General features: G+C 38.2%; 1 protein-coding gene across 2 annotated transcripts; it reads right to left on the reverse strand.

Annotated features, from left to right (window-relative positions):
* Positions 1 to 7626: 7626 nt before the first annotated feature.
* On the reverse strand, positions 7627 to 16211 carry SUCNR1 (succinate receptor 1). Of its 2 annotated transcripts, XM_023762905.1 has the most exons (4): positions 15824 to 16211; positions 14062 to 14119; positions 9922 to 9987; positions 7627 to 8953 (listed from the first exon to the last, which is right to left on the reverse strand). In XM_023762905.1, exons 3-4 carry the CDS (start codon positions 9922 to 9924, stop codon positions 7964 to 7966), a joined length of 993 nt encoding a protein of 330 aa, XP_023618673.1. In that variant the 5' UTR covers positions 9925 to 9987; positions 14062 to 14119; positions 15824 to 16211; the 3' UTR covers positions 7627 to 7963. The 2 variants fall into 2 exon arrangements, with proteins under 2 accessions (XP_023618673.1, XP_014320269.1); XM_014464783.2 differs by lacking the exon at positions 14062 to 14119.
* Between the last annotated feature and the right edge of the window lie 10598 nt (positions 16212 to 26809).

The raw sequence follows: 26809 nt of genomic DNA on the forward strand, positions 1-26809 counted from the left end.
CTTTCTTATGTTTCACCTACTCAGCATGTGTAAAATCCAGCCCAGATATGAATTTATACCAAGCCACTGGGTTCTGTCTCATTTATGCTCATAAAGATGCTCATTCTGCTTTCTCTGTCACAGGTTGTTTTTCAGGGCATCCTGCTGGAATTGCTGAACACAGATCTGACCAACAGTTTACACTGATGGGTAAACCCACTTAGATCTGGCATCGTGAGCTCTAATGGAAACCACCACCACTGACTGGCAATGGGTATTTTATCACTCAAGTTTCAAAATAGCTGGAGGTTCCAAAGTTAACTGTGAGGGGGTTTTTCTTCTTTATATTTATATTATACTATATTTTCTTTATATTGTATTTTCTTCTATATATCTTGCAATATATGGGGGATTGGGATAATGTGTGTGTGTGAGGAGAATGTGGCTCACAAAGCTAGGCTGCTTGTGCCAATGTTTTATAAATATTCTAATGAACCAATGCTTCTTGAATTAACTTCTACCATTATTTTCTGTATGAGCGTGGACAAGACATTCAAGTTCCCATGACTTGATTTCTTCATCTGTAACTTTCATAGGGCTTGGTGAGAGCTGAATACTGTGCTAGAGCAACTGTGCTTGGCACATTTTAAATGCTACCTAAGTGTTTGCGATTATTGTCATTTGTGGTGACCACTCAATATGAGATTTAGTGCATGAATCTTGACCAACCTTATTTCTTTCCCTCTGAGATTCTCACATAGAGTATTCACACAGAAATCCATAACAAATTGAGATCAAAGCACCTGACTCAATACTGATAAGCCTGGAATTAGCTTGAATTCAAGACCGAGTTGGGATTTCCCCACTAATTTGTATGTATATCTAGTCAGAGATATGACAATTGGGAAACAAAAGGTCTTTTCAAAATTTTTAGTTATATACTAGAGGCCCAGTGCACGAAATTCATGCACTGGGGGGCAGGGTGTCCCTCAGCCCAGCCTGTACCCTCTCCAATCTGGGACCCCTCGGGGGATGTCTGACTGCCAGGGATTAGGCCTAAACCAGCAGTCGGACATTTCTCTCACAATCTAGGGCCACTGGCTCCCAACCACTCGCCTGCCTGCCTGCCTGATTGCCCCTAACTGCTTCTGCCTGCCAGCCTGATAACCCCCTAACCACTCTCCTGCCAGCCTCATCAACGCTTAACTGCTCCCTTGCCAGCCCAATTGCCCCTAACTGCCCTCCCCTGATGGCCTGGTCACCCCTAACTGCCCTCCCTTGCAGGCCTGGTCCCCCCCAACTGCCCTCCCCTGCCAGCCCGGTCGCCCCCAATTGCCCCCCCCCTCTGCTAGCCTGGTCGCCCCTAACTGCCCTCTCCTGCTGGCCATATTGTGGTGGCCATCTTGTGATGACATGGGGTCAGCTATCTTGTGATGACATGGGCGCGGCCATCTTGTGACCACATCAGGGCAGCCATCTTGTGCAAGGCCATGATGGTCAATTTGCATATTGCCTCTTTATGATCCTATCTAATAATAGACAAACATGGTAATTAACCATAACTTCGCTACCCTCCCCATTGGCTAATCAGCAGGATATGCAAATTAACTGCCAACAAAGATGGCGGCTGGCAGCCACACAGCTGAAGCGAACAGGAGGCTTGCTTGCTCCAGTGATGGAGGAAGCCAAGGTTCCCCGCCTGCCTCAGCCCAGCTCTAAGCTCCAGATGCAACAATGTTGCAAACATAGAAGTTAAACAAACTCCAGATACCTGCTTTCAGCAGGCAGCGGGCTCAGAGCTTAGAGTGCCAGTGATGGTAACAGAGTTTCAATTATAGAAGCTAAACAAACTCAGATACCTGCTTTCAGCCAGCCACGGCCTCAGAGCTGGAGCATGCTCTCAGCTCCAGTGACAGCCATAGAAGGTAAATAAATCCCAGAATAAAAAAAAAAAGAAAAAAGAAAGAGGCTGGGAGCTTCAGTCACTTGCCAGCTTGAAAACGGCCCTCAGCCCTTCACCCAGACTGGCCAGGCACCCCAGTAGGGACCCCCATCCTGAAGGGGGTGTGGCCAGCTGCAAACAACCATCAGCCCATCATCCAGGCTGGCCAGGCATCCCAGTGGGGACCCCCACCCTGAAGGGGGTGTGACCAGCTGCAAACAGTCATCAGCCCCTCACCCAGGCTGGCCAGGCACCCAAGCGGGACGCCCACCCTAATCCTGGACACCCTTCAAAGCAAACCAGCCGACCCCCTCCCATGCACCAGGCCTCAATCCTATATAGTAAAAGGGTAATATGCAAACTGACCCTAACAGCAGAAAGACTGGGAATGACTGGTCACTATTACACACACTGACCACCAGGGGGCAGATGCTCAATGCAGGAGCTGCCCTCTGGTGGTCAGTGCGCTCTCACAGGGGGGAGCTCTGCTCAGCCACAAGCCAGGCTGATGGCTGCCAGTACAGCAGTGGTGGTGGGAGCCTCTCCTGCCTCCTCAGCAGTGCTAAGGATGTCTGACTGCAGCTTAGGTCTTCTCCCTGCTGGCAAATGGACATCCCCCAAGGGCTGCCGGGCTTCCAGAGGGATGTCTGATTGCCATCTTAGGCCCAATCCCCGGGGAGCAGGCCTAAGCCAGCAAGCGGTCACCCCCAAGGGGTCCCAGACTGTGAAAGGGCACAGGCCGGGCTGAGGAACCCCCTACCCCCAAGTGCACAAATTTTTGTGCACCGGGCCTCTAGTATCCTATCTAATAATAGAGAAACATGGCAATTAACCGTAACTTCGCTACCCTTCCCAATGGCTAATCAGCGAGATATGCAAATTAACTGCCAGCCAAGATGGCGGCCAGCAGCCAGGCAGCTGAAATGAACATGAGGCTTGCTTGCTCCAGTGATGGAGGAAGCCAAGGTTCCCCGCCTGCCGCAGTTCACCTCTGAGCTCTGGATGCAACAATGTTGCAATTATAGAAGCTAAACAAACCCAGAAACCTGCTTTCAGCCAGCGCGGCCTCAGAGCTTAGAGCGGCCAGTGATGGCAACAGAGTTTCAATTATAGAATCTAAACAAACCCAGATACCTGCTTTCTGCCGGCAACAGCCTCAGAGCTGGAGCCAGCTCTCAACTCCAGTGACAGCCATAGAAGGTAAATAAATCCCAGAATAAAAAAAAAAAAAGAAAAAAAAAGAGAGATTGGGAGCTTCAGTCAACTACCAGCCTGAAAACAGCCCTTCACCCAGACTGGCCAGACACCCCAGTGGGGACCCCCACCCTGAAGGGGGTGTGACCAACTACAAACAGCCATCATCCCCTCATCCAGGCTGGCCAGGCACCCAAGCGGGACCCCCACTCTGATCCGGGACACCACTCAGGGCAAACCAGCCAGCCCCTACCCATGCACTAGGCCTCTATCCTATATAGTAAACGGGTAATATGCAAACTGACCTTAACAGCAGAAGGATTGGGAATGACTGATCACTATGACACACACTGACCACCAGGGGGCAGATGCTCAATGCAGAAGCTGCCCTCTGGTGGTCAGGACGTTCTCACATGGGAGGAGCTCTGCTCAGCCACAAGCCAGGCTGATGGCTGCCAGCACAGCGGTGGTGGTGGGAGCCTCTCCTGCCTCTTCAGCAGTGCTAAGGATGTCCAACTGCAGTTTAGGCCTGCTCCCCGCTGGCAAGTGGACATCCTCTGAGGGCTGCCAGACTGCCAGAGGGATGTCTGATTGCCATCTTAGGCACAATCCCCCAGGGAGCGGTCCTAAGCCAGCAGGTGGTTATCCTCTGAGGGGTCCCAGACTGTGAGAGGGCACAGGCTGGGCTGAGGGACCCCCCCCTCCAAGTGCACAAATTTTTGTGCACCGGGCCTCTAGTAGGATATAAAAGGCTAATGTGTAAAGTGCAGGAGACTGGGAGTTCTATTGCTCTCTATGACATGTGCTGACCACCAGGGGGTGGTGTGGAATGAAAGAAGGCCCTGGCCAGCAGCTGGGGAAGGGAAGCCCTGGCCAGCAGCTAGAAGGGAGGCCCCGGCTGGCCCCCAGAAGGCCCCAATAGGCTCTGATTGCTGTCCAGGCCTACGGACCTTACTCGTGTATGAATTTTGTGCACCGGGCTTCTAGTAGGGACATAAAGAAGATTCTCTTTCATTGGTGGAGAGGGACAAGAAAAAGATATATTTATTTTTATATAACTGTACATTTGTAAATGTTTTATATCCTAGCATTTAATACTTGTAGTCAATAGCTCTAATTCCTAATTAGCTGACTGAATATATAACACCTTGATGACACTTGACAGAGGAGAGGAGGTAGAAAGTATTGAGGGATTAACTATGCTGGGCTAAAAGTCACCATCTTAACAGGGGTGCGAAATCCAGAAAGAAAATTGCAGTCTATCTAGCAAGAGAAAACAAAAGATAAGTTAAGGGTGAACTCAGCAGCTGGAGAAAAGAAGAGTTATAGAAAGGGAACCCTGTATCTTGTGAATAATCTCTGCTCAAGTCTTTAGCTGACCCCTGAGTGATGGATATCTGGGTATATTCTAAGCAGCATAACTAAACTAATATTGCAGAATTTGGAGTTTGAATTCACCCATGAAACAAAATATTAGTATTATTCAGTGGAACATAACAAAATACAGAGTCTCTACACATATTGTTTATGATTTTCAGAACATAATCCAAATTTATTAGACATGAAGAAACAGGAATTATGACCCATACTTGAGAAAAGGCAATCAATGAAGACCAACTTTGAAATGACCTAGATTTGGAACTAGCAGACAAAGAATACAAACATTCATTTAAATTGCTTAAAGGTGTAGTCTCTATGCGTAGAGGAAATTATAAGGAACTGGGCAATGGCAGCTGACTCATATATTTGTGTACATATACTTTATTCTTTATATAAAATAGCAATTCTTATGAAAGTGAGGGTGACTGAAAATAGTTTGATCACACACACTCAAAAGGCACATTGAATTCAAAGTTGTTCTGTAGGACATTCATTCATAGGAAATAACCATTTAAAACTTCATAGACCTTAGAGTAGACTTGAATTTAAACAACTATAATATAAAGAGAAAATTAATGTGTTTTATAAAAGCAGTGCTTAAAATTAGTCTGAAGTCCTTGAGGTAGACAGATTTACTTCCAGATTTTGGGAGGAGAAAATATAAAAGAATGGTTTGTGAAGGAGAGGCAGATGTGACAGACCTTAAAATGTATTTATTTTTTACACATGGGCGTGATGGAATAAGAGTGAGCACCCAAGTGTACACTGTGAAGAAAAATCTGAATATAATAAATAAAGTAGCAATCTTTGGCTGGAGGATATAGTGTGTGAAGTATGAAGATGGCAAAGTGCTGGACCAAAGAGTTTAGACATGATTCTGAAGACACTGAGCATCAATTCAAAGACAAGATGCAAAAACCCAACATTATTTCCTTTGAAAACCACAAAACTAAAAAGAATTTATTGTTTGTACTTCTTACAATCACGTAGTACAAAAAGCAAATTATATTTCTTATAATTTTAGTGAAATTCTGTTTAGTCTTCTAAGAATTAAGTTACCTCATGACAGTTTTGAGCAAGAAAAAAAATGAAGACATTTTCTATGAAATTACTTAACATTTTGGTTACAAGATATATGTAAGAGTTTATGGTTTTACAAAATATTTCACTGAACTATTAAGAAAGAGTCCAATCCCACCACCTTTTGAGGTAGGGGTGGGGGAAATCTAATTTCATATTTACAAATTAAAACCCATGCATAAAATACAAGTTATGATTAAGTTATGTCTTTTAAAATATAAGAGAGGAAGGGAGAGGGAGAGAATTATAGAAACATCAATGATGAGAGATAATCATTGATTGGCTGCCTACTCCACACCCTGAACTGGGGATCAAGCCCACAACATGGGCATATACCCTGACCAGGGATTGAACTATGCCCTACTGGTTCATAGGTTGATGCTCAACCACTGAGCCACCCTGGTTGGGCATAAATATCTTGTAAAGGTTGCAGAAATAAGCAAATGCTTTTTTCCTAAGTTTGTGGCTTTTTTCTGATGAGGAATTTCAGAAGATTCTGTTTGCAGTTTATTATCAGGCAGTTACAAAATTACATTGAAAATTTTAAAGAATGAATAACTAAGGCAAGACAATAACTTTAAAAATCTTAAAGTCTAATACCAGGTTAGAAAATAAATCCTTTGGAGTAATTTTGCTTTTATAATATTTCAGTTGCTTGAAGTAAAGGAATTAACTGGGATTATTTTGTCCTTTTTGAATATCAGAGTACAATACGGCCAGAGTACCTTGGAACAGGAAGGAAAATTGAATTTTATGTCTCTGCACTCATGTTTATTTTACCCTCCATGTTATTCACGCTTTATAACTACTGACGTCAAGGAAAGGAACTTGTGGCCATGGACACATCTCATTGCATATAATAAGTGAATTATTACATATACCTGTTTATTAACTTTAAAAGGCACTGTTTTCCCCCTGAATTTGTTTTGTGGCATGGAATGGTGTCTTACCATCCTGAGATCATCTATATTGATACGTACATAAATATTCCTCTTACTCTATAATTTCATAAAATGTATTTTGTTTAGAACATTTCCTCCAAAGGTCTTAAGTAATGTCCTATGCAAACAAGGCTCAATCAAGATGTGAGTCACTCTCTCTAAGATCAAATTTTCCTTGTAAATTATCCCAGTGCTTATGAAATAATGTATCTGGGGGTAGGGGGTAGGGGTGGGGAGGAGAAAAACTATGATTTTTCCTTCAGAATGGAAAACTAAGCCAACAAATTCTAGTATTAACACTTCAGTTCCTCTTATTTGTTGGTTTTATCATATTCATATACTTTAAGGCAGAGGTTCTCAACCTGTGGGTCGCGACCCCTTTGGCATTCGAACAACCCTTTCATAGGGGTCGCCTAAGACCATCCTGCATATCAGATATTTACATTACAATTCACAACAGTAACAACATTACAGTTATGAAGTAGCAATAAAAATAATTTTATGGTTGGATCACAACATGAGGAACTGTATTTAAAGGGCCAGAAGGTTGAGAACCACTGCTTTAAGGTTTCCTATTTAATCAAGAGCAGCAAGACTAATAAACTTTAATATAGTTCCATGGAATGATGATCAAAGTATTATAATTAAATGCCAGATGGCACAATGTCTCCCACAGTCTACTCACTTTTGTGATGTTTTTCTTGCTTTGGGTTCCCTGATAGGCACTTTGTGTTCTATAACTCTGAGGTTTTTGCAATTGTCTTTGGTATCTCTTTCTAGTATTTTGTTAAAATCATTTACATCTAAATTCCCTAACAACCAAGCTCAAAGATTCCTTTCCCATTGTTGAATATCTCTATTCAATATGATTATTTACACTATAAACCATAGAACAAAAAGGAGAGTTGACCCAATTCATGATCAATATAAAGGGATATATAAGCATCCTTGAACTTGTTTTATTGCTTTGCTGCTCATTATTGTTACTCTTTACTTTAAATTTGCTTAAGAGTACAACTTCTAACAATAATACTTAATAATGTATGTAAAATCTGCTATTCAATTCTCACATAAAGTTATAGGAGAGTATGAATAAGAAAAACACAGGAGAATTTTGCCAAAACAATTTTATTTTACAGTCCAACCGAAGATCAAATGCAAACTTGCTACTCTATCTAGCTTCTATTCTTCTCACACTGATTGAGGTATTATAACATCTAGGATTTTGAATGTATATGCCCAGATATTCCTGCTTGTCCGACTTCTTTCAATTTGTAAGTGGACAAACAAATAAATTCTTCTCATCCTCTTCTTTTTTATGTACTCTGAGTACACCACGTCTTAAAATCAGGGGCGGATCTGTGACCCGCTCTGGTTTATGTCCGAGTCCATCAAACTCTAACTGGCCCACAACTGCGTGTATAAGATGTTCTGTTCCACAGGCACCTCACTCTTTTCTGAATGAAAACATGAGTCCATTAGCACATCTCCTAAAGCACATAAGGGATTGAAAGTGGTGCCTCAGCTTATTCGTCAGCATCTCCCTGAAGTGATCCCCCACAAGGAAATAGAAGACGGGGTTGATGACACTGTTCAGGAAGGCCAAGGGCCTGGTCACAATGTATAAGGAGTGGATGATGGCCCTGGGGCATTCGGCCTCCTTCTCGTCCCACAGCCGTGAAAAGATCCTCAGGTTCCGCATGACGTGGTAGGGAGTGAAAAGCACAGAGAAAATCACCACGGCCAATATGACTAAGTTGAGGGGCTTTTCAAAGGGCAGCGTGGTAGCCTGTGCCTTGGCTCTCTGCTTTAGGAAGACAGCGATCTTGAAATAAAAGAAGCACATCACAAAAAGAGGAATGAGGAACCCCAAGAAGGTAAGGCACATGCTGTAAATGAAGCTGGCCTTGGCATCCCCAGAACTTGCATAATCCCTACATCTGGTTTTATTGCCACCTGTAACGGGATTGATAAAGAGAACCATGGGCACGAGCTCTAAGGTCACCAGAACCCAAATGGCCAAAGAGATTAAAACAGCAAACTCTTTCTTTTGCAGAAGGTGTTCTCGGAAAGGGTAATTCATGAGCAGGTAGCGATCAATGCTGACGAAAGTGAGGAAGAGGATGCTGGTGTAGAGGTTGGCATGAAGCATGTACCGGTTGCTGGTGCAGAGCACATCTCCATATGTCCAGTTTTCAATGGCATAACTTTTGATCAGCATGGGCAGTGTGCACAGAAAAGCGAAGTCAGAGATAGAGAGGTTAAAGAGATAGATGTTACTGCTATTCCAGTTCTTCAGACAGAAGAGGTAGCCGAAAACCACAAGGCTATTCCCAAGGACTCCCACAACAAACTCAATCCCATAAAAAATGGAAAGGTAGTACTTTCCTAGGGCAGCCTCTGCTGCCAGCCAGTTTTCGCAAGATGCATTCCATGCCTAAAGGAGAGAGAGAAAATATAAGGATGAAACATGAAAGGATGGCTAAGGACATAATGGCACTTAACATAATAATTCTAAAAGAACGCTCAAAAAAGTTGACTATATGGAGAGTGGTCTACATGTGTAAGGAGTACACATGTATATGCATGTATATGTGACTAATGTTTCAAAAAATATTTATTAATACCTTTGAACTGTGTGCTAGCCAGTGAGAATAACAACAATGAATGAAAGTTTCTAATTTCAAACAATTTATAATATCTTGAGAAGAATCAGAAATTGAAAAAAGAAGTGCATATAATAAAAGGTGGGGGTTTATAATTGTTCCTATGGAAAATAATATAATCCTATATAATAAAAGCCTAATATGCTAAGTGTCTGGTCATCCGTTCAACCAATCAAAGCATGATATGCTAATAATATGCTAAGGCCACTCAACCACTTGCTATGATGTTCACTGACCACTGGGCGGGGGCAGACGCTCTGACCAGTAGGTTAGCTTGCTGCTGGGTTCCGGCAGATCAGGACTGAGTGAGATGGGCAGGAAACTCCCTGGAGTCCTCCCACAGTCCCTCTCCGGCTGGCCAACTTCCTGTGTCCCTCCCCAGCCCCGACTGTGCACTGGTAGGGTCCCTTGGCCTGGTCTGATCTCTCTCCCAATCTGGGACCCCTCAGCTGATTTCAGCCCAATCCTGTAGGCCAGGCCCCCACTGGTGCACGAATTAGTGCATCGGGCCTCTAGTAATTAATAAATAATAATACAAGAATAAACTCTGTGTTTCACATACTCACACTGTAAACCTACTTTTGCCCCACCCTGTATATGATAAAGAGTATTTCAGGCATTAGGAAAGGCATGTGCAAAGGCCATGAGGTGGAAACACACATAGAGGATTTGAAAAACTGTAAAGAGACCAATGAAAAATGCAGTGAAGTGAGTGAAGACAGACGTTTCCAGGACCTACCATGTTCTCCAGCACACTGTAGTTGTCTGACAAGTTCTGCTGAGTTAAATTAGATTGAATTATAACCTAGAAGAGGAAACAATGATTGTTATAACTCCATTCTTGACATTTCCATAGCTCTTACTTTGTTTCTATATTGTTAAAGTATTATGCTTATTTTTATTAAATTCATGAAATGAAAATCCAGTTCTTTCATCTAATAAAATACCTATATCATAGCATCTTCGAAACAGGGGGTCATGAAAATAAGCAACCTGATTCATTCAACCCACATATATCTCGCTCACCTACCATGTTTTCTCTTGTAATGAGAACAGATTGTTTCTGGTTGAGTAGGGTACTTAAAGAACTCGAGCTTCTTAAAAATGTACTGAATTGCCATTATTAAATATTGAATCCTACTTATTTCTAGTGAGGAAAAAACCAAAGTTGAAAATAAAATTTTCCAAAAATCTCTGTCATATAGAACTCTGTGTGCTAGTTGCAACCAAATGATTCTTTCAATATAAGTATTTTGGTAAATAGAGCAAAATAAGGTCAAATGACCTGAACTGTTTTTTTTTCTTCTGGGAAACATGAAAACATTGAGCAGAATTCGCTATCATGAAAGCTTCTGGAAAATTCATATATTTTGTCAAATTTAAGTGGTCTACTTCAGTAAAAGATTGCTGGTGAGTGTTTTATTTATGAAAACAATTCATGGAATTGTAGATATGACAAATTCAATATTTTGATGTTATTTTAATCACTCTTTAAAACATTGTAAGTTCCTCTGAGCCTCTCCTCAAGTCTTTCCAGGGCAACCTGCCACTGAGTCCAACTCTAGACACAGCTGGATAGGAACTTCTTTGGGCAGCAGGCACATGAACGCTGCTGAAGAACTGAGCAGGTTGGCTTATCTCCATCTTTGAGCATATCTGATTCTACTGCTCTCCTGCTTTCTCACATCTCCAGGAATATAGTACATTTCTCAATTTCATATCTTTCCCAATTTTTCAAACCACTTCTACCTACTCTCCCTACTCCTCATTAGCAGATGTTTTTGTCTTCGTGTTCCCTGAGGGAGAGTCCATTCATGGATGTCCACTCTCTGGTTCTGGCCTCTGTACCTGTCTTCTCCTTCCTTCCAGTGACAACAGAGAATGTCTATTCCTCTGGGCTTACTCCAGATCCAACTCATTCCCAAATTCTCAGGAATGTTAACTGTTATCAAAACTCTCTCTTTCCTGTCTCTTCAGCCTTCTTCTCCTGCTCAGCTACTTCTTTTCCATTGGCATATAAACACTCTCTCTTGTCTTAAAAATAAAGAGCAGACATTAACAATTCTCCTTGGTTTCAAAGGTTTCTCTCATTAGCTTGAATTACAACAAAGAGCTGTCTTCACTAATTGCTTTGATATCCTGACACCCCATTCCCTTTACTCCAATTGGCTTCTGACCCACCACACAACCAAAACAGCTTCCACTTTGCTCAACCCAATGGTCATGTATTCACTGCTAGTCTTCTTTCTTGACTTCTCAGTTATTTTTTATACCATGACTTCTGTAAACACTCTCTTCCTTTACCCTCTATAAAATGACAATTTCCTAATTTTCCTTCTTTTTGCCTTGTTCTTTGAAGGCTCTTTTTAAGCCTTCTTGACCTAAGTGTTTAATGTTGAGTTCCTCAAGGCTCAGTACTGAACTTCTTTATCTAGACACTGCATGAATGATCTCATCCACTTTCTAGCTTTAATGATCATCCATATATCAACTCTCAAATGTATATCAAAGCCTGGACCTGTCTTATAAGTGTTAGTTATTTATACTTACTGCCACTGATACATTGCTTACAGGCACTTCTGCCTCCAGAAATCCTATACTAAACTCTTCAACTTCCTCCCTGATATGTTATACTCCTACCTAACTCCATCAATGACCTCACCATTTTCCCAGGCCATTTTACTTTTAAAATATAAAAACATCCTTGAAGTCACCTATAGCTTGCCTCCAATTACAAATAAACTTCCAGGTCTCATAGTCTATAATGTATGGATATTTTTCAAATGCATTTCTATTGCTTCACACCTTCATCACCAGCCTAGTCCTGGCCATCATCATCTCTATCTTGGATTGTACCATATCCTCCTATAGTCTCCTCACAACTCTGTCCCCCTTTCAATCTGCCTTCAACATGACAGCTAAACGATATTTAAAAACTACAACTACTCTCCTCAACCAAAATGTTTAAATGACTTTCCACTAAAGGAATAATCTCCAAAACCTTTCATGGGGACCTCACAGCATGAACTGCCTCCTGTACTCCACTTCAGCCTCACCTAGCATGACTCACCTCCTTGCTCATCTTCCTTCCTGTTTCTGAGTGCACAGAGAAGACTACTCACATTCAGTGCATTGAATTTCTTTTCACTGAGCTTCCCCACTGTGGTTCTTGCCCCATAACGTATTCTGTCTTCTATCTACACTTCTCTCAGATATCAGTGGGATTCCCAAGATAGCCTCTCTGACCCAGCAGTCTAAATTAGATCCTCACATTTTATGCTCTCATTTTATACTGAGCTTCTTTTTAGCACTTGCCTCAACTTTATCTTACTCATAGTGGATCTTCTAGACCTGGCACAGTGACTACCAGATAGTAGATGACCTATAAATGCTTGCAGAGTGGAGAGATAATATAAACACTTGACTGTTTAGAAAATATATTTGTAAATATTTTCTCCACAATCAAATCTATAGTAAGTTCACCAAATTAAGCCCATTGCTCTATCTACACTAATAAAAGATAAACATGCAAATTAACCATCACTCCATCACTCCGCCACTCCATTACACCCACCAGCCAATCAGAGTGACTATGCAAATTAACCCAACAAAGAGGGCAGTTAATTTGCATACACAGGCACGGAGTGAAGACTGAAGATGACTGAAGATGGCAGTGGCCACGAAGCTGGAGCGAGCAGGAGGCTTGGGTTGCTCCTGGTGACAGAGGAAGCCAAGCTTCCAGCCCGCCCTGGGCTCTGCTCAAGGAGGGGCTGGGGGCCTGGGCTCTGCTCAAGGAGTGGCAGCCTGGGTCGCTGGGGGCGATCCAGGCTTCCAGCCAGCCCTGGCCTCTGCTTGAGGAGCTGAAAAAAAAAAAAGGAGGGGCTGGGAGCAGCCCGAGTGGAGAAGCCAAGCCTCGCTGCTGCGGCCAGACCAAAGGCCTGGGTCCCGGGTGCCGGAGGAAAACCGGTGCTGGCAGCCAGGGGAAGGAAGGCCTATTGTGTGAATCTTCGTGCAACAGGCCACTAGTTTTACTATAAAAGCTGACACTGCAAATAATATGACTAATAAAAAAAATGGCAATTGTAATAGTGGTACGTGTGATTTAGATACACATTGGAAGAAAGAAAAATTTAATATATATTTTCTAGGACCACTTTTAAAAATGAGGGATAATTAAAGACTTAGGAGTTCACATCTGAAATTAAGAAACATTAGAAAGTCAAGGGCATGTACCAAAGTATTAATAGTTTTATCAGTAGTGATAAAATTCCAGATAATTTTTATAGTGTGCATTCTCCTTTTGATTTATCTAGACTTTGTATTTTCTCCATATCAGCTTGTATTTAATAATATTAAAAATTCTTAGGAATACAAGGAAAAGGTTAATTTTTTTATAAAGGTATTTTTTAAACAATAGCCTTTATTTTTTAGACTGTTGGTAAGTTTTCACTATTACTTCTAACTCTACTTCTAGCTACTTTCAATTCCATAACTTCTAGATGCTCTCTTCCTAGTCTTTTACGATTGGCAATCTCCTGTTGTCCTCTCTCTGTTTATAGACTTTTCTGTGGTCTAATCCTTGCTTGCCCAAGCTTTAAATGTAGCTCTTCAAAGCTCAGTTCTGGGCAACATAGTTATTTTTGGAATACTTAAAAACTGGTGTACACACTCAAATGAATATTAAGACAATAGAAAGTTTTTAAGACAAAAAATTATTTGTCTCATTTTTCAGTTTCTTCTTTTTCTAGTTATAAGTCTTATTTTTCTGCCTAGTCAGTTCTTAAATGTACTGAACTGACTTATGTCAGTAGCTTACATGCAGCAGAAAAGTTTGACTGCTATGAAAGAAAAATATAGCTATAACTAGAAGGCAGATTACCAATAGCTAACACTCAGCCAAGTTGAAGCCATGGATTCTTCTGTTTTTGAGTTGTCCACTGGGATTGGAAATTAAGGAGAAAGCAGGGATAGAAAATATCAGGACCGAAATAAGAAAAATGAATGGCTAGTCAACTTTGACCTTTTTCTCAGAGTGGTTCCTTCATTCTTTTAAAAAACACACAACAAAAACATTTTATTATGTAACACTCAGAAAATGCAGAGAGGCAAAAAGAAGAAATCAAAATTTCTGTAAACCAATGACTCCTAATTTTTTGATATCATCCTACTGTTTAATACTTATTTGAATTTATTTTTATAGAAATATGTTTTTCAATCTGTTTTTGATAGATTTATTTTATTTAAAAATATTATTCCTAAATTCATAATACTAATAAATTGTGGTTTTATAAATGTAAGTCTGTCTAATATTTGCAAACCAATTTAACCTTGCCAGGATCCTCAATTTCCAGGGTAATAGATTCCAAGTTTAATGATGCTTGTAGTTAAGTGTGTTCTTAGTGTGGCCATCACAATTCTACAAATTGATGAAATAAGCTGCTTCTTTAAAGAAAATTCCCAATTGAAAGGAAATTTCCCTAAGAAAAATAAATATTCTCTCCCATTTTCTAGTGGTTGATTTTTAATTTTTAGAAAATAAAAATTGTTATAAATGATTTGGACAAATTATTTTAACAGGTTTTTAGATATTGGCAATTAAAGTAAAATCTTTAATTATTTATTCAAAATTATACCTATACCTGTTAGAATTATTAAACTACAAGGAATGTTATATTCACTCACATAAGCAGTTCTTTATTTTAACTTGAGAATATCTTTCTTTCACTTTGATTATATTCAGCCTTTTAAAGGTGTATGCTTTTGAAACTTAAATTAAAAACATATTTGATAATTTAATAACTTTTACATTGTTTTCCTTATACTCATCATAATATAGAACATTTATGAAATATTAATTCTTAACTGTTTTATTAAGCCAAATTTACACAGTAATATGTGTATATTTTTATGAAATTGATTTTTTCATTAATAATCCATTTGAATAAAGAACATATTTACACTGAAAAGATATAATCATTTAATGTTGATGACTTGATGTATATTATATATTGCAGAAATTACACCAGAAGTCAAAGGATTAAAATGTTAAAATATGATGTCAAATTGTGTTTTTTTTAAATTTCTTAAAAATAACTCACCAATTATAAAACATTTTGGAAGATATAATAGCAATGATTTCTGAAATTTTCCCTTTTTCCCTAGTGAGTTATATTCTTGAATAATGCAATTTTTACAAACACAATTGGTAAATTTTAGTATTTCATCTAGCACATTATTTTCTATATATAATATATATGATATTTGTTTCATATGATTTAGAAACTTTACATTTCTTTCAAATAGTTAAGTTTACTTAAGTAATTCTCGTTCCTTTTTTATGAAATATAGTTACCAAAACATAAGCAAATACAATAAACCTCTTAGAAGAAAATAAATTTATTATTTGGCCATTTAAACAAGGCCTTACATTTGTTAAAAAAAATAAATGTAAAGGAAAAATATATGACTTCCTTTCAGTTTCTTTTGCTGCCCTACATGTACATATGAGCAACAGTTCAGACAGTTCATTTAAACATTGCTTTAAACTTTAATTGCACACAGCCACTTTTTAAAGAAACCCCTAACAAACGGCATTTATTTACTTTAAATACCTGGGCAACATGAGTTACATTACAACTTACCGTTCTGTTGGAAAGTCCTAATCCCTTGACAGAAATTCTTTGCCAGCAACTTGATGCAGCTTCTGACCCAGTGCTGTGCCTCTAGACATAGTGAGAGCAGTGTGATTTGCGTATCATGCAGCCAAGATGAATAATTCAAAAGTCAAGGAACAACTTACTCAGTCAAACCTCCAAGCCAAGTTCAAGCAAGGGAACTTCCTGTAAAGTCCAGACACAAAACAAATTCATTTCACAAATCGCTCTTGAAAAGACTGCCATTGAAATATTTTTATTCTCTTTCGAAACAACAGAATAGCATGTGTTATTTTTATGTTTATTTGCATATTTAAAAGTTAGTACTGTTTATGTTGGGTATACAATTGCTTTTTCTTTTTAAAAATCAGTTTTTAAAAGATTGTATTGAGATATAACATACAGAACCATAAAATTCACCCATTATAAGTATATAATTCATGATTTGTAGTAAATTCAGTGTTGTACAACCATCATCACAGTCTAACCTGTTTTTTTATGTTGTTGTTTTTTCCTTTTATTGAATTTATCAGGGTGACACTGGTTAACAAAATTATACAGGTTTCAGGTGCACAATTCTACAACACATCATCTGTACACTGTATTGTGTGTTCACCACCCAAGCCAAGTCTCTGTCCATCACCCCATATCCTCCTCCACTCTCTTCATCCTCGGCAATCACCACACTGTTATCCAAGTCCATAAGTTTGTTTCCTCTTTCTTTTATATTTTGCTCAATCCCACCCTCCTCCCCGAGCCCACCCTCAGCTGCCAGCCTGCTCTCTATGTATGAGTCTGTCTCTATTTTGCTTGTTAGTTCATTCTGTTCTTTGGATCCTGCATATGAGTGAAATCATACGGTACTTGTCTTTCTCTGACTGGCTTATTTCACTTTGCATAATTGCAGCATTATTTACTATGAGCAAAATTTGGAAGGATTCCAAGTGTCCCATCAGTAGATAAGTGGACAAAAAGCAGTGGTAGCCCAGCCAGCGTGGCTCAGGAGGTCATGGTTCAATTCCCTGTCAGGGCATGTGCCTAGGTTGCAGGCTTGATCCCCCATGTGGGGTGTGTAGGAGGCAGCCGATTAATGATTCTCTCTCATCATTGATGTTTCTATCTCCCTCTCCCTCTCCCTATCTCTCTGAAATCAATAAAAAATAGTTTTTAAAAAAGGCAGTGATACATTTACACAATGGAATACTACGTAGCCATAAAAAGAAGGGAAATCTTACCCTTTGTGACAGCATATAGATAGACCTGGATAGCTTCTGCTTTTTTCCCCCATTTTTAAAATCGATAATTTTTGGTGAATTCTATATTGGGCATATAATAACAAAATATCTGTTATCAACACTTTTGATGGAACTATAAAGCAAAAACTATGGAAGCAAATCTGAACATATGTTCTGTCAGTGTACTGGCAAAAGGGATACTAGGGTACTTCCCATTTTATTTTCTAGGATAAAAATCAAGAGACATAAAAAATGCATCAGGTGGCTAGAGATTGGGGAGAGAGGTGGTGTCTAAGTAAGATAACCTCAACACCTGGAAATTCATACATTGGAGTCAATGCCCTGCATAGCACCTGGAAGCGCATCACCACAATTTCAGACAGGAATCCCACCTGGCTTTTCTGAGGATGATGTTAGGTTTATATTCAAGTAGACACTTGATCTACTTGATGTAAACCATAGGGTCTATGCCGTGTCCCGAACTGTGCAGGCAGTAGTGATTTAATTTGAATGACATGAAAGTTGAGCATTGAGTTAGCAGGGACAGGCTAAAGCCCAAAAAGAACTCTGCAAATGATACAAGCTTGGTCTAGGAAAGGAGCAGTAAAAATGGAGTGAACTGGTGGGATTTAAGACCAGTGGAAGTAAAACGTAAGGAGTGGGTGGGTAATAGGTTAGACATATAGCATGAGGAAGAAGACCTGATCAGGAAGTTTTTGGCTTCAGCACCTATGCAGATCAGGCGCCAGTAATAAAGATATAAGTGATTTGGTTATGGAAGAGCTTTTTAATGAACTCCACATCTTCAAATGCTTCACCCCCTCTGTCATTCTAATTATATTACTTTTGTGTATTTTATTATACTTGAACAAAGGTTAGCTTTATCTTATAGTTACAAAACAGAAAATGAAGCTTTGCATGTGTAGGAAAATGTTGTGCATTAATAGAAAACTACACATTATTTATGCACATCCCTTCAGTTTATCTGATTTCCATTGTAGGGAAGTTATTTTACAACTAGGTGGGTTCTAGAATAGTGAAAGCAATGGAATTTTGGTCCTCTTCAGTATATCTTCAATTTGGTCTCAGTTTTGCCTCAACTTTCAACATTCCTGTTCTGTAAGGTTGTTCTTCGAAAAATGCTTTTTTAAACTGGTTATAATATCTAGCTGGTTTTTTGTTGTTGATTGTGAGTAAAATAAAAATTTTAACATGTCCAGAAAAAAAGAAACTCTATGTATTCCAGCCAGTCTTCCTAGTCACACATTTCCCCTTCTTCAATATATGAGAGCCTAAATTTTAGAAACTTAAAAAATATGTTATATCTATCTATCTATACTAATGTGTGTGTGTGTGTGTGTGTGTATTGCATGAATGAAATATAAATGTATTTATACATGAAATGTATGTGTATCTATTTCTTTATCAAATAATATCTTTCATTTTTGAGTTCTTATATTTCAGGTATTGCACTAAGCACCTTCATGCAATAAATGCTTATAAAAACTCTCTGAGGTTGGTATTCTTTTTTCACTTTTTTCACTTGACAGGTTAAAAATCTGAGCTTCAAAGAGGTTAATTAACTTCCCCAAGATCACAGAATCTGTAAGGAGAGGGACCTGAGTTTAAAACTATATATTTTGATTATAAAAGCACCAGCTCTGACTCTTGACTTCCTTACACATTGAATGACAATACCTTTGATGTACTTCACAGATTAAATCAAAGTCCAAGAATTAATGACATTTTTTTCTGAAATGCAGTTCTTTTGTACTTTTAGAGGGAAAACTAAAAAAACAACAACAACACTTTCATTTATAATTTAAAAGGGCAAAGCAGCCCTAGCTGGTTTGGTTCAGTGGATGGAGCGTTGGTCCGCGGACTGAAGGGTTCAATTCTGGTCAAAGGGCACATACCCAGGTTGTGGGCTTAATCCCCAGTAGGGGACATGCAGGAGGCAACCAATAGGTGATTCTCTCTCATAATTGAAGTTTCTATCTCTCTCTCCCACTCCTTCCTCTCTGAAATCAATAAAAATATATTTAAAAAATAAAAATAAAGGGGCAAAGCATTTGAATGACCAGCACGAGGTTTATGAATTTGAAGCATAAATTAACATGGACCCCTTCCAACCCTTCCAAACAACCCAGGGACATGGCTGTATCTCACAGGTTGCTGCCACGATTCTGGGAGACATGGAAAACTCCCTCTTTATGGGGTTGGTGGGAGTTCCCCAGGGCTTCCTCTTTCTTTTCCCCACATCCTGCTACCATCCTACCCTGAACTGCTAAGATAAGTGGTCTATACTTCTCCTTTCAGAGAGTACAAGTCATCAGACCGGTGGCTTGGTGGCCTTGCTCTCCACGCCAGTCCTAATTCATCAAAGGCACCAGTGCCCCAGGATGCCCTCAGTGGAGAAACTAGAGTGATTCTGGGACAGATTTAATAAAAGGTCTCTGGTACTTTTGTTCTTTTCATGTCACGAGACTTCATTCAAGTCTATAGAAAGATAGCTGCACAGGGTCAAGAACAGATGTAAGATTCTGGACCTTGTGAATAGGGCCAACATCATGGGTGTGCAATCCTTTAGTCACACAGGGCCTCACACGTTGAAGGACCACACACTTGATTTGATGCTCTACTCCCAGATTTTAATTGAAATTCTTTACATTAAAAAAAATTGATTTGAAACACACACACACATATGAGGGGGAGAGAAAGAGAGAGAGAGAGAGAGAGAGAGAGAGAGAGAGAGAGAATTTGTTTCTACTTATGTATGCATTCATTGATTGATTTCTGTATATTTCATCACCGGAGATCTAACCCATATCCATGGTGTATTGGGACAACACTCTAACCAACTGAACTAACAGGTCAGGGCTTAATTGAAATTCTTAATAACTTTTTAATAGCCTGACCTGTTTGGCTTAGTGGATAGAGCGTCGGCCTGCGAACTGAAGGGTCTTGGGTTCGATTCCGGTCAAGAGCATGTACCTTGGTTGCGGGCACATCCCCAGTGGGGAGTGTGCAGGAGGCAGCTGAATTGCTTCTTTCTTTCTTTTCTTTAAACAACATGATGTTGAAATTTACTGGGTAAGAGCACAGGGCTGGTGGCAAACTGCCTCTTTTCAAATCTGAACTTCACCTCTTACTTGCTCTCAGTTTTCTTATTTGTAAAGGAGGCCAATTGCATGGAGATATGTATATAATAGAAGTTCATAGTTTATTTATATAGTGTGGGGTCTAAATTAATTGGTAAATAAATGCCGGCTATTACAGAAGTTTATAAAAAATAAGAAGCAAACTTCTTCAGAGTGACCATGACAATCCAATGCTATCAATATGAGAATATTTGCTGCCATGATGGCCTATTTAAAAAGTTTAATTATTGGTTATCAATGTATTGGTTATCAAATTTAATTATTTAAGTCTGCCAACTAAATAGAACTTTTTAGATAAGAAACCAGGCATGTCGAAGATAAATAAGTAAAGCAGTCATAGGAAGGTTCTACTAGAAAAGTCTCTGGGCATGGTTAGAAGACAAATTCTTTCAATAGCACAAATAAGCCCTCTAAGGGTCACATTGATCTTTAAGGAATAACAGGCAGGGGATGGTAGGCAATGAATGCAATTCAAGGAATTTCTCTTAAAACATTAATGGTGGTAATTAATAATAATAATAATAACAATAAACCCCCAAAGAGGTTGAAATATATCAAGATTATTGAGGATGATACTTTGGTGTTGCTGTGTTGGGTGGACTTACCCAATGCTACATGATTAATTTCCTATCCAAAGATGGTTTAGATAGGAAAAAATTTTAAGAGAACAGCAAAAGAGAAAACAATGCATAGAGGATATTTGTGATTGTATCTAAACGCTTCCAGATTCTAGAATCCAAACAAACTGTTGACCAAATTTTTTTTTTTACCATGGAAAGTTGTCCGTTCAATATGGCCATTTAAGCTGTGGCAAAGCAATCTGTTTCCACTTTATATAAAATTTCTTGTCATATACAAAGTTGTTTTTTGTCTCATATAATTGAAAAAAAAATGTCACATTATCTTTCCACACAACTCAAAGGAATTGTGTTCTGCTGAATTCAAAATATGTTAATTGTTGGATGTCTCTGGTTACTACTGAAAATATTTTAAGTTCTTTGAGTGATTGTTAATCTAGAAATACAACAAACTCACCTTTTAATATTCAAACACCAACAGCTACATGATTTTTTAAGGATATATGGTAAACCTCAATCACAGGTGTTTCCCTACAAAAACAATGCTGTCTTGTTTCCCTGATATGAAATTCAAACATTTATGTGAATTATGGAGACAAATTTTATTCTTAACAGTCAATGACCAAGGCATAGCCTTTTTGATTAAAATGTTTGCCTAAAATACTGAAATGTGTTGATTGGCTATTCAACTACTCAGTCGTTTCCAGTCACATTTACTGTATTTTGTACAAATTGGCTTGATTCTTAGACTATTTTGCAGTATTTATGAAAACACAACAAAACAACATTTAATTCATCATTTTGATGTGCACATAAGCATTTTTACTGAGTATGAATTAACCACTCCCCATCTTGTACCTATGGCTTGCTCCAATATACTATTTATCCTTTGAATAAAAAACAAGAAGTCAGTCTGATTGAATCTCACAGAGCATTTTGGTAATTGAATTGGGAGGTTTTCAAAATTCCCTGGAGAACAGAAAATGTGTTCATTAGGAGAGCTAAGCGCTTTGTGACTGCTTTATGAATTGAATTAAGGAAACTACCTGTCCCCATTAATAAAACATTCAGTGGTGTGATTCTTATGTATTACTATCTTTACCTCTACAACATACTTATTGATGTAGTTATTATATTAACATATGTTTTGTGCTGACATATACTGCGAAATTAATGAAATTTCATTTTCACTGTTAAGTTAATATTGTATCACAGTAAACGAAGAATTTTCAGATTGTAACAGTTCTAACAATTACAACTAAACAATGCAAAAGTTTAAGAAAATATTCAAACACTACCTTTTAAAATAAATCCACTCTGTATTATTTATGTGTTTACAAGTAGTATTTTTTCATGTTAATCTAACTTTTAAATCCATTGTTTGTATTATTTAAGAGTTGTTGCTGGTCAGAACTCCTCGCATGGCCTGTTGTATTTGGAGAGCTGCTGAGAAATCATTGCATAGAGCTACCTCATCCTAGACACAGGGACATCAGGCTCAGAGTGGTTAGGAGGGGTATGAGTTTGACCACAGTTGATATATTAGCTAGATTCATTTAATCTGGTTTTAATGTTTTTTTATATCTAAAAATTATTATGAAATGTATCAAATACTTTTTGCTAAATGTCAACTCCTAATTAATAAATGAATTAATGTTTCAGTGATTATTCTTTGTATGATCTTTATAATTTTATTCAAGACTCATAGTATATCAGTTTCAATTTAAGTAATCCAGTGTTGGTGTGCTAATTGATTTAGAATCCAACATATAAAGCTTGAGATTTTTACAATTCATTTTTGTAATAGGTGGACTTGTGACTTATGCAAGGGCCTTGTCCATCTTTGGTTATTACACAAGCCTCCTTTTGGTAGAAGGAAGAATTATGTATACAGAACAAGGGGCAAGAAGTTTCTAAATATTGTTCCCTGGAGAAATGAAAACCCAGCCTCTTAGATCATCTGTGTGTGTGTGGCGGGGGGAAGAGGATGCAGGAAAAATAATTCTATCACATAGCGCTATGTTTTGTGAATTCAAGAAGAGAATGAAGAAAAATAAATAAATCATAGAAATGGAGAGGGAAATCCATGACATCAAAGAATGGGGCTGACGCAGGGGAATGTTTGGAATCATAGATACACGAATGTCAAAGTCAAAGGGCAAGAATTAATGGGAAGAAGTACCTCATCGAGTAAGCAATAAATATACTGGTGATGGTAAAAATTAGCAAAATTCAAAGAATCTAGCTTACCTTTCTCTTAAATGGGTTTGCTGCACATTTATTTTAATTAAGAGAGTCTGCTGACTCCATTTACCTTATAACTGTACAATTTTATTTACCCAGATGGGAAACATTTTTGCCATAATTGTTTTTGTTCATTTTAATTTGCACACTATGCCTTTAGCAAGTTGAAAATATTTGACAACCATAATTTTAAAATTTTACTTATAGGTATTCTGCAATATGAAGTTTTAAAATGACACATAAATTTATATTATTTTTAATTCCAAAGAAATTAAAAAATAATAAAGTTATATATTCTAGGAGGAAAGTCAATAATGTACCATCTACTATTAAACTGTAAAACTAAAAGAAAGAACAAAGATTTAACTGTGGAACATAAAGAGGGTCCAGGAGAATATTACATGTATTGAGTAAAGGTTATTATGAACCAATAAGAGTCTCCACCTCAGTGAGGGCACTAAAGCAAGTAATACAAATACTGCCTACAAACGTGTTTAAATTTATATTAGAATATGGATTTGCATTTCACACTTTTCAGTTCATTCACAGTGCATGCTTTTTTAAAAGAATATATTTTATTGATTTTTTACAGAGAGGAAGGGAGAGGGATAGAGAGTTAGAAATATTGATGGGAGAGAAACATCAATCAGCTGCCTCCTGCACACCTCCTACTGGGGATGTGCCTGCAACCAAGGTAGATGCCCTTGACCAGAATCGAACCTGGGACCCTTCAGTCCGCAGGCCAATGCTCTATCCACTGAGCCAAACCGGTTAGAGCCACAGTGCATGTTTTTTATTTTAGCTTTATTGTTGAAAGTATTACATATGCTCCCTCCTCCCCCATTGACCTGTATCTGCATCACCAAATGATCCCTCATGTTTCCCTTCAACAGCCATCCTCACTTCTTAACCACGTTCCCCTCCTTAAATCCTTGTGACCACTATTCTGATCTCCTCCTTTTCTATAACTTTGTCATTTCAATGGACTCATGCAATATGTAATAGGCTAAGATTGGCTATTGCATTCAATATAATTCGCTGGAGACTCAGCCAGGGTGTTGCGTATATCAATAGTGTGTTCCTTTTTCTTGATGAGTAGTAATCTGTGGTGAGCATATACCTCGGTTGGCTTATTCAGCTGTTGAAAGATATCAGGTTGTTTCCAAATTTTGGCTCTTAGGAGAAATAGAGTTCTAAGAACATCTATATACAGATTTTGGTGTAAGTGTAAGTTTTCACTTCTCTATAATGAATGCCCAAGTGTCGAATTGCTGAGTTATGTGGTAGTTGCATGTCTACTTTTTTTTTGGAAACTACTAACGCATTTTTCAGCACATCTACACCATTTTAGACTTCCACTAGCAACATATGAGCAATTCAAGTTTTTCTGCATCCTTGTCAGCATTTTGTGTTGTCACCATATTTATTTTAATTATTCTGATAGGTATTCTGGTATCTAATTATGGATTGTTTCTCAATGATGTGGAAAGTAGTTCATGTGCTTATTTTCGATCTGCATATATTTTTTGCTGAAATGTCTGTTCAAGTGTTTTGCACATTCATTTTCTAATTTAACTAGTTGGGTATCTTTTTTATTATCATTGAATTTGAGTATTTTTTATATATCCTTTAACCACATTCAGTTTGTTAAATAAAAAGATAATTCTTCCTTGCGCTCCCTACTACAATAAATTCATTTTTTAATTTATTAATACACAAAGACTTAAACTGCCTGTCTAGGTCTAAAAAGAGAGAAAGCAACATGAAATAAATCCTGGGTGTTAATTTATTTTATTCCTGGTTTCCTTCAGGCATTTATTAGTTAAATATAGAATAATATCTGTACCAAGAGAAAACTTGATTTATGGTTAGGATCATTAGCTTTGAGCTGATAATTATTGTTTCAGTGTCTTATTATTGCCTTTAAGGAGCTAAATGATGCACGACTTGAAATTGTGTAGCTTGTTTGAATTATGAATTTGAAAGTATTACCTATTGTCATCACACAAATAATTGTCTCACAATCGTCAGAGGGAAAATTATGCACAGCCCAGATTTGCACCTGCCTTAGTTTAGTTTAAAGTTACATATTGCTGTTAGATGCAATCATAAGAGCAAATAAAATTTCTCTTGATAGTGTTTATTGTATTGACTGCTATTTATATGGTTGTGTTCATAAATTTCTGCCAGTCTAATGCATCTCGTTTCAAACTGTGCAAGTATCATTTAAAAAGGAAGTGAAATATAAAGGGAGTTGTCTTAACTTTGGCAAAAAATGCTTTATAACTTCAATGTAAGATTGACTAGAATAAAGTAGGAAAAGGATGTTGCATTGTTGTTCTTATAAAAATGTTCATCCATGTGAGAAATAAATGTGTCTAAAAAATTCTCCTCTGTCCCTGTGTATCCAGGAACCTAATTGGGCATAATCTTAGGAAGTCAGAATAATGGGCATTTTCTGAGGGCTAACAGATATGAATGTTCAGTGTTAAAGAATTGGCCCTCTTCACCTTGCAGGGGAAAATTAAACCCATGCTTAATTCCAAAAACGTTTCTAGATGAGAGCAGTTCCAACGTACTATGTCCTCTGTTGCAGATTTAAGGGCATACTTGCCTGGGATTTCTAATCCCAGTAAATGCTGCCATTTTAACCTCCACCACCACAAGGATTCAAGCAGTCATGTGAGGACAGATGGTAAGAATATGAGTCAAGTGCTCACTCTACTTCTCAATGGCCTTGTCCGTTACAAACATGACAGTAAGTCATATTTAGTTTTAAAACAGAGGAACTTTCAGATCTGTAACAAATCAGCAAGATGTTTTAAAATAGCTAATTAACATTTTTCTACAATGTCTGCCTATCTATGCACAGGGGCCATTGCATCGTTCCCATGTACCAGAGGTCAAGCCCAAAGTGATGGAGCCCCATGGGCATAGCACTTTTCCAATTAGAATTAACTATATTAAACAAAATGTTTCCTTTTTAGAGCTGCATTTTTTTCCTCTGAGATTTAAAAATATCGGAGATACAATGTTTACAGGCTAAAAAAATGCAACTTTTTGTAATGTCCATGTTAAAGACCCACTGAGGACTATGATTTGGAACGGGCAGCATGTTATTGTTACTGGTAGAATACCTTAGTGAGTTTTTCTTAATATTAGCACTCATAAAGTAATATTATTCACGAACAGTTAAAACTTTGCATGATGGTTTCAAAGGTCTTTTAGTCACTTGAATTTTTATGTTCTATATGTTTGTCTTTCACAAAGTTTTTCTTGTGTTTCATAGTTGCTATGTCACCATGTCCTAAGACTGACAGTTCCTTGACCTCTTACATCTTTATATTCCCACAGCTCACAACTTAATGATAATCTCCCTCCAAGGCCATGAACTCTATGGCTCCAGTTACCCTCTGGAATCTGAGTTCCATGTAAGGCAAGTGATGGAATCAGCGAACCAATGATGTAGAGTGTAGACAATTTGTATTTTGATTGGCAATGTCTTTAGAAATAACTGTGATTTAAAAATCACATTAACGTTTCCAAAAGAAATTATAGAATATTACCCACCACTTTCCATAAGTAGGAAGGTGCCACCTTCCATGTATATTTTGAAATATGTAAATAAATTAATAATATGTTTAAATTATTGCTGTTACAGTTAAGGGCTATACTAGTTGTGGTGAGTTAAAGATAGGTAAATCAAATAGAGCCCTGGCCTTAAAAACTTGTTTAATAATGTATTTGAAACTATCA

Source organism: Myotis lucifugus, unplaced genomic scaffold, assembly GCF_000147115.1.
Source record: "Myotis lucifugus unplaced genomic scaffold, Myoluc2.0 scaffold_266, whole genome shotgun sequence".
Taxonomy (NCBI): Eukaryota; Metazoa; Chordata; class Mammalia; order Chiroptera; family Vespertilionidae; genus Myotis; species Myotis lucifugus.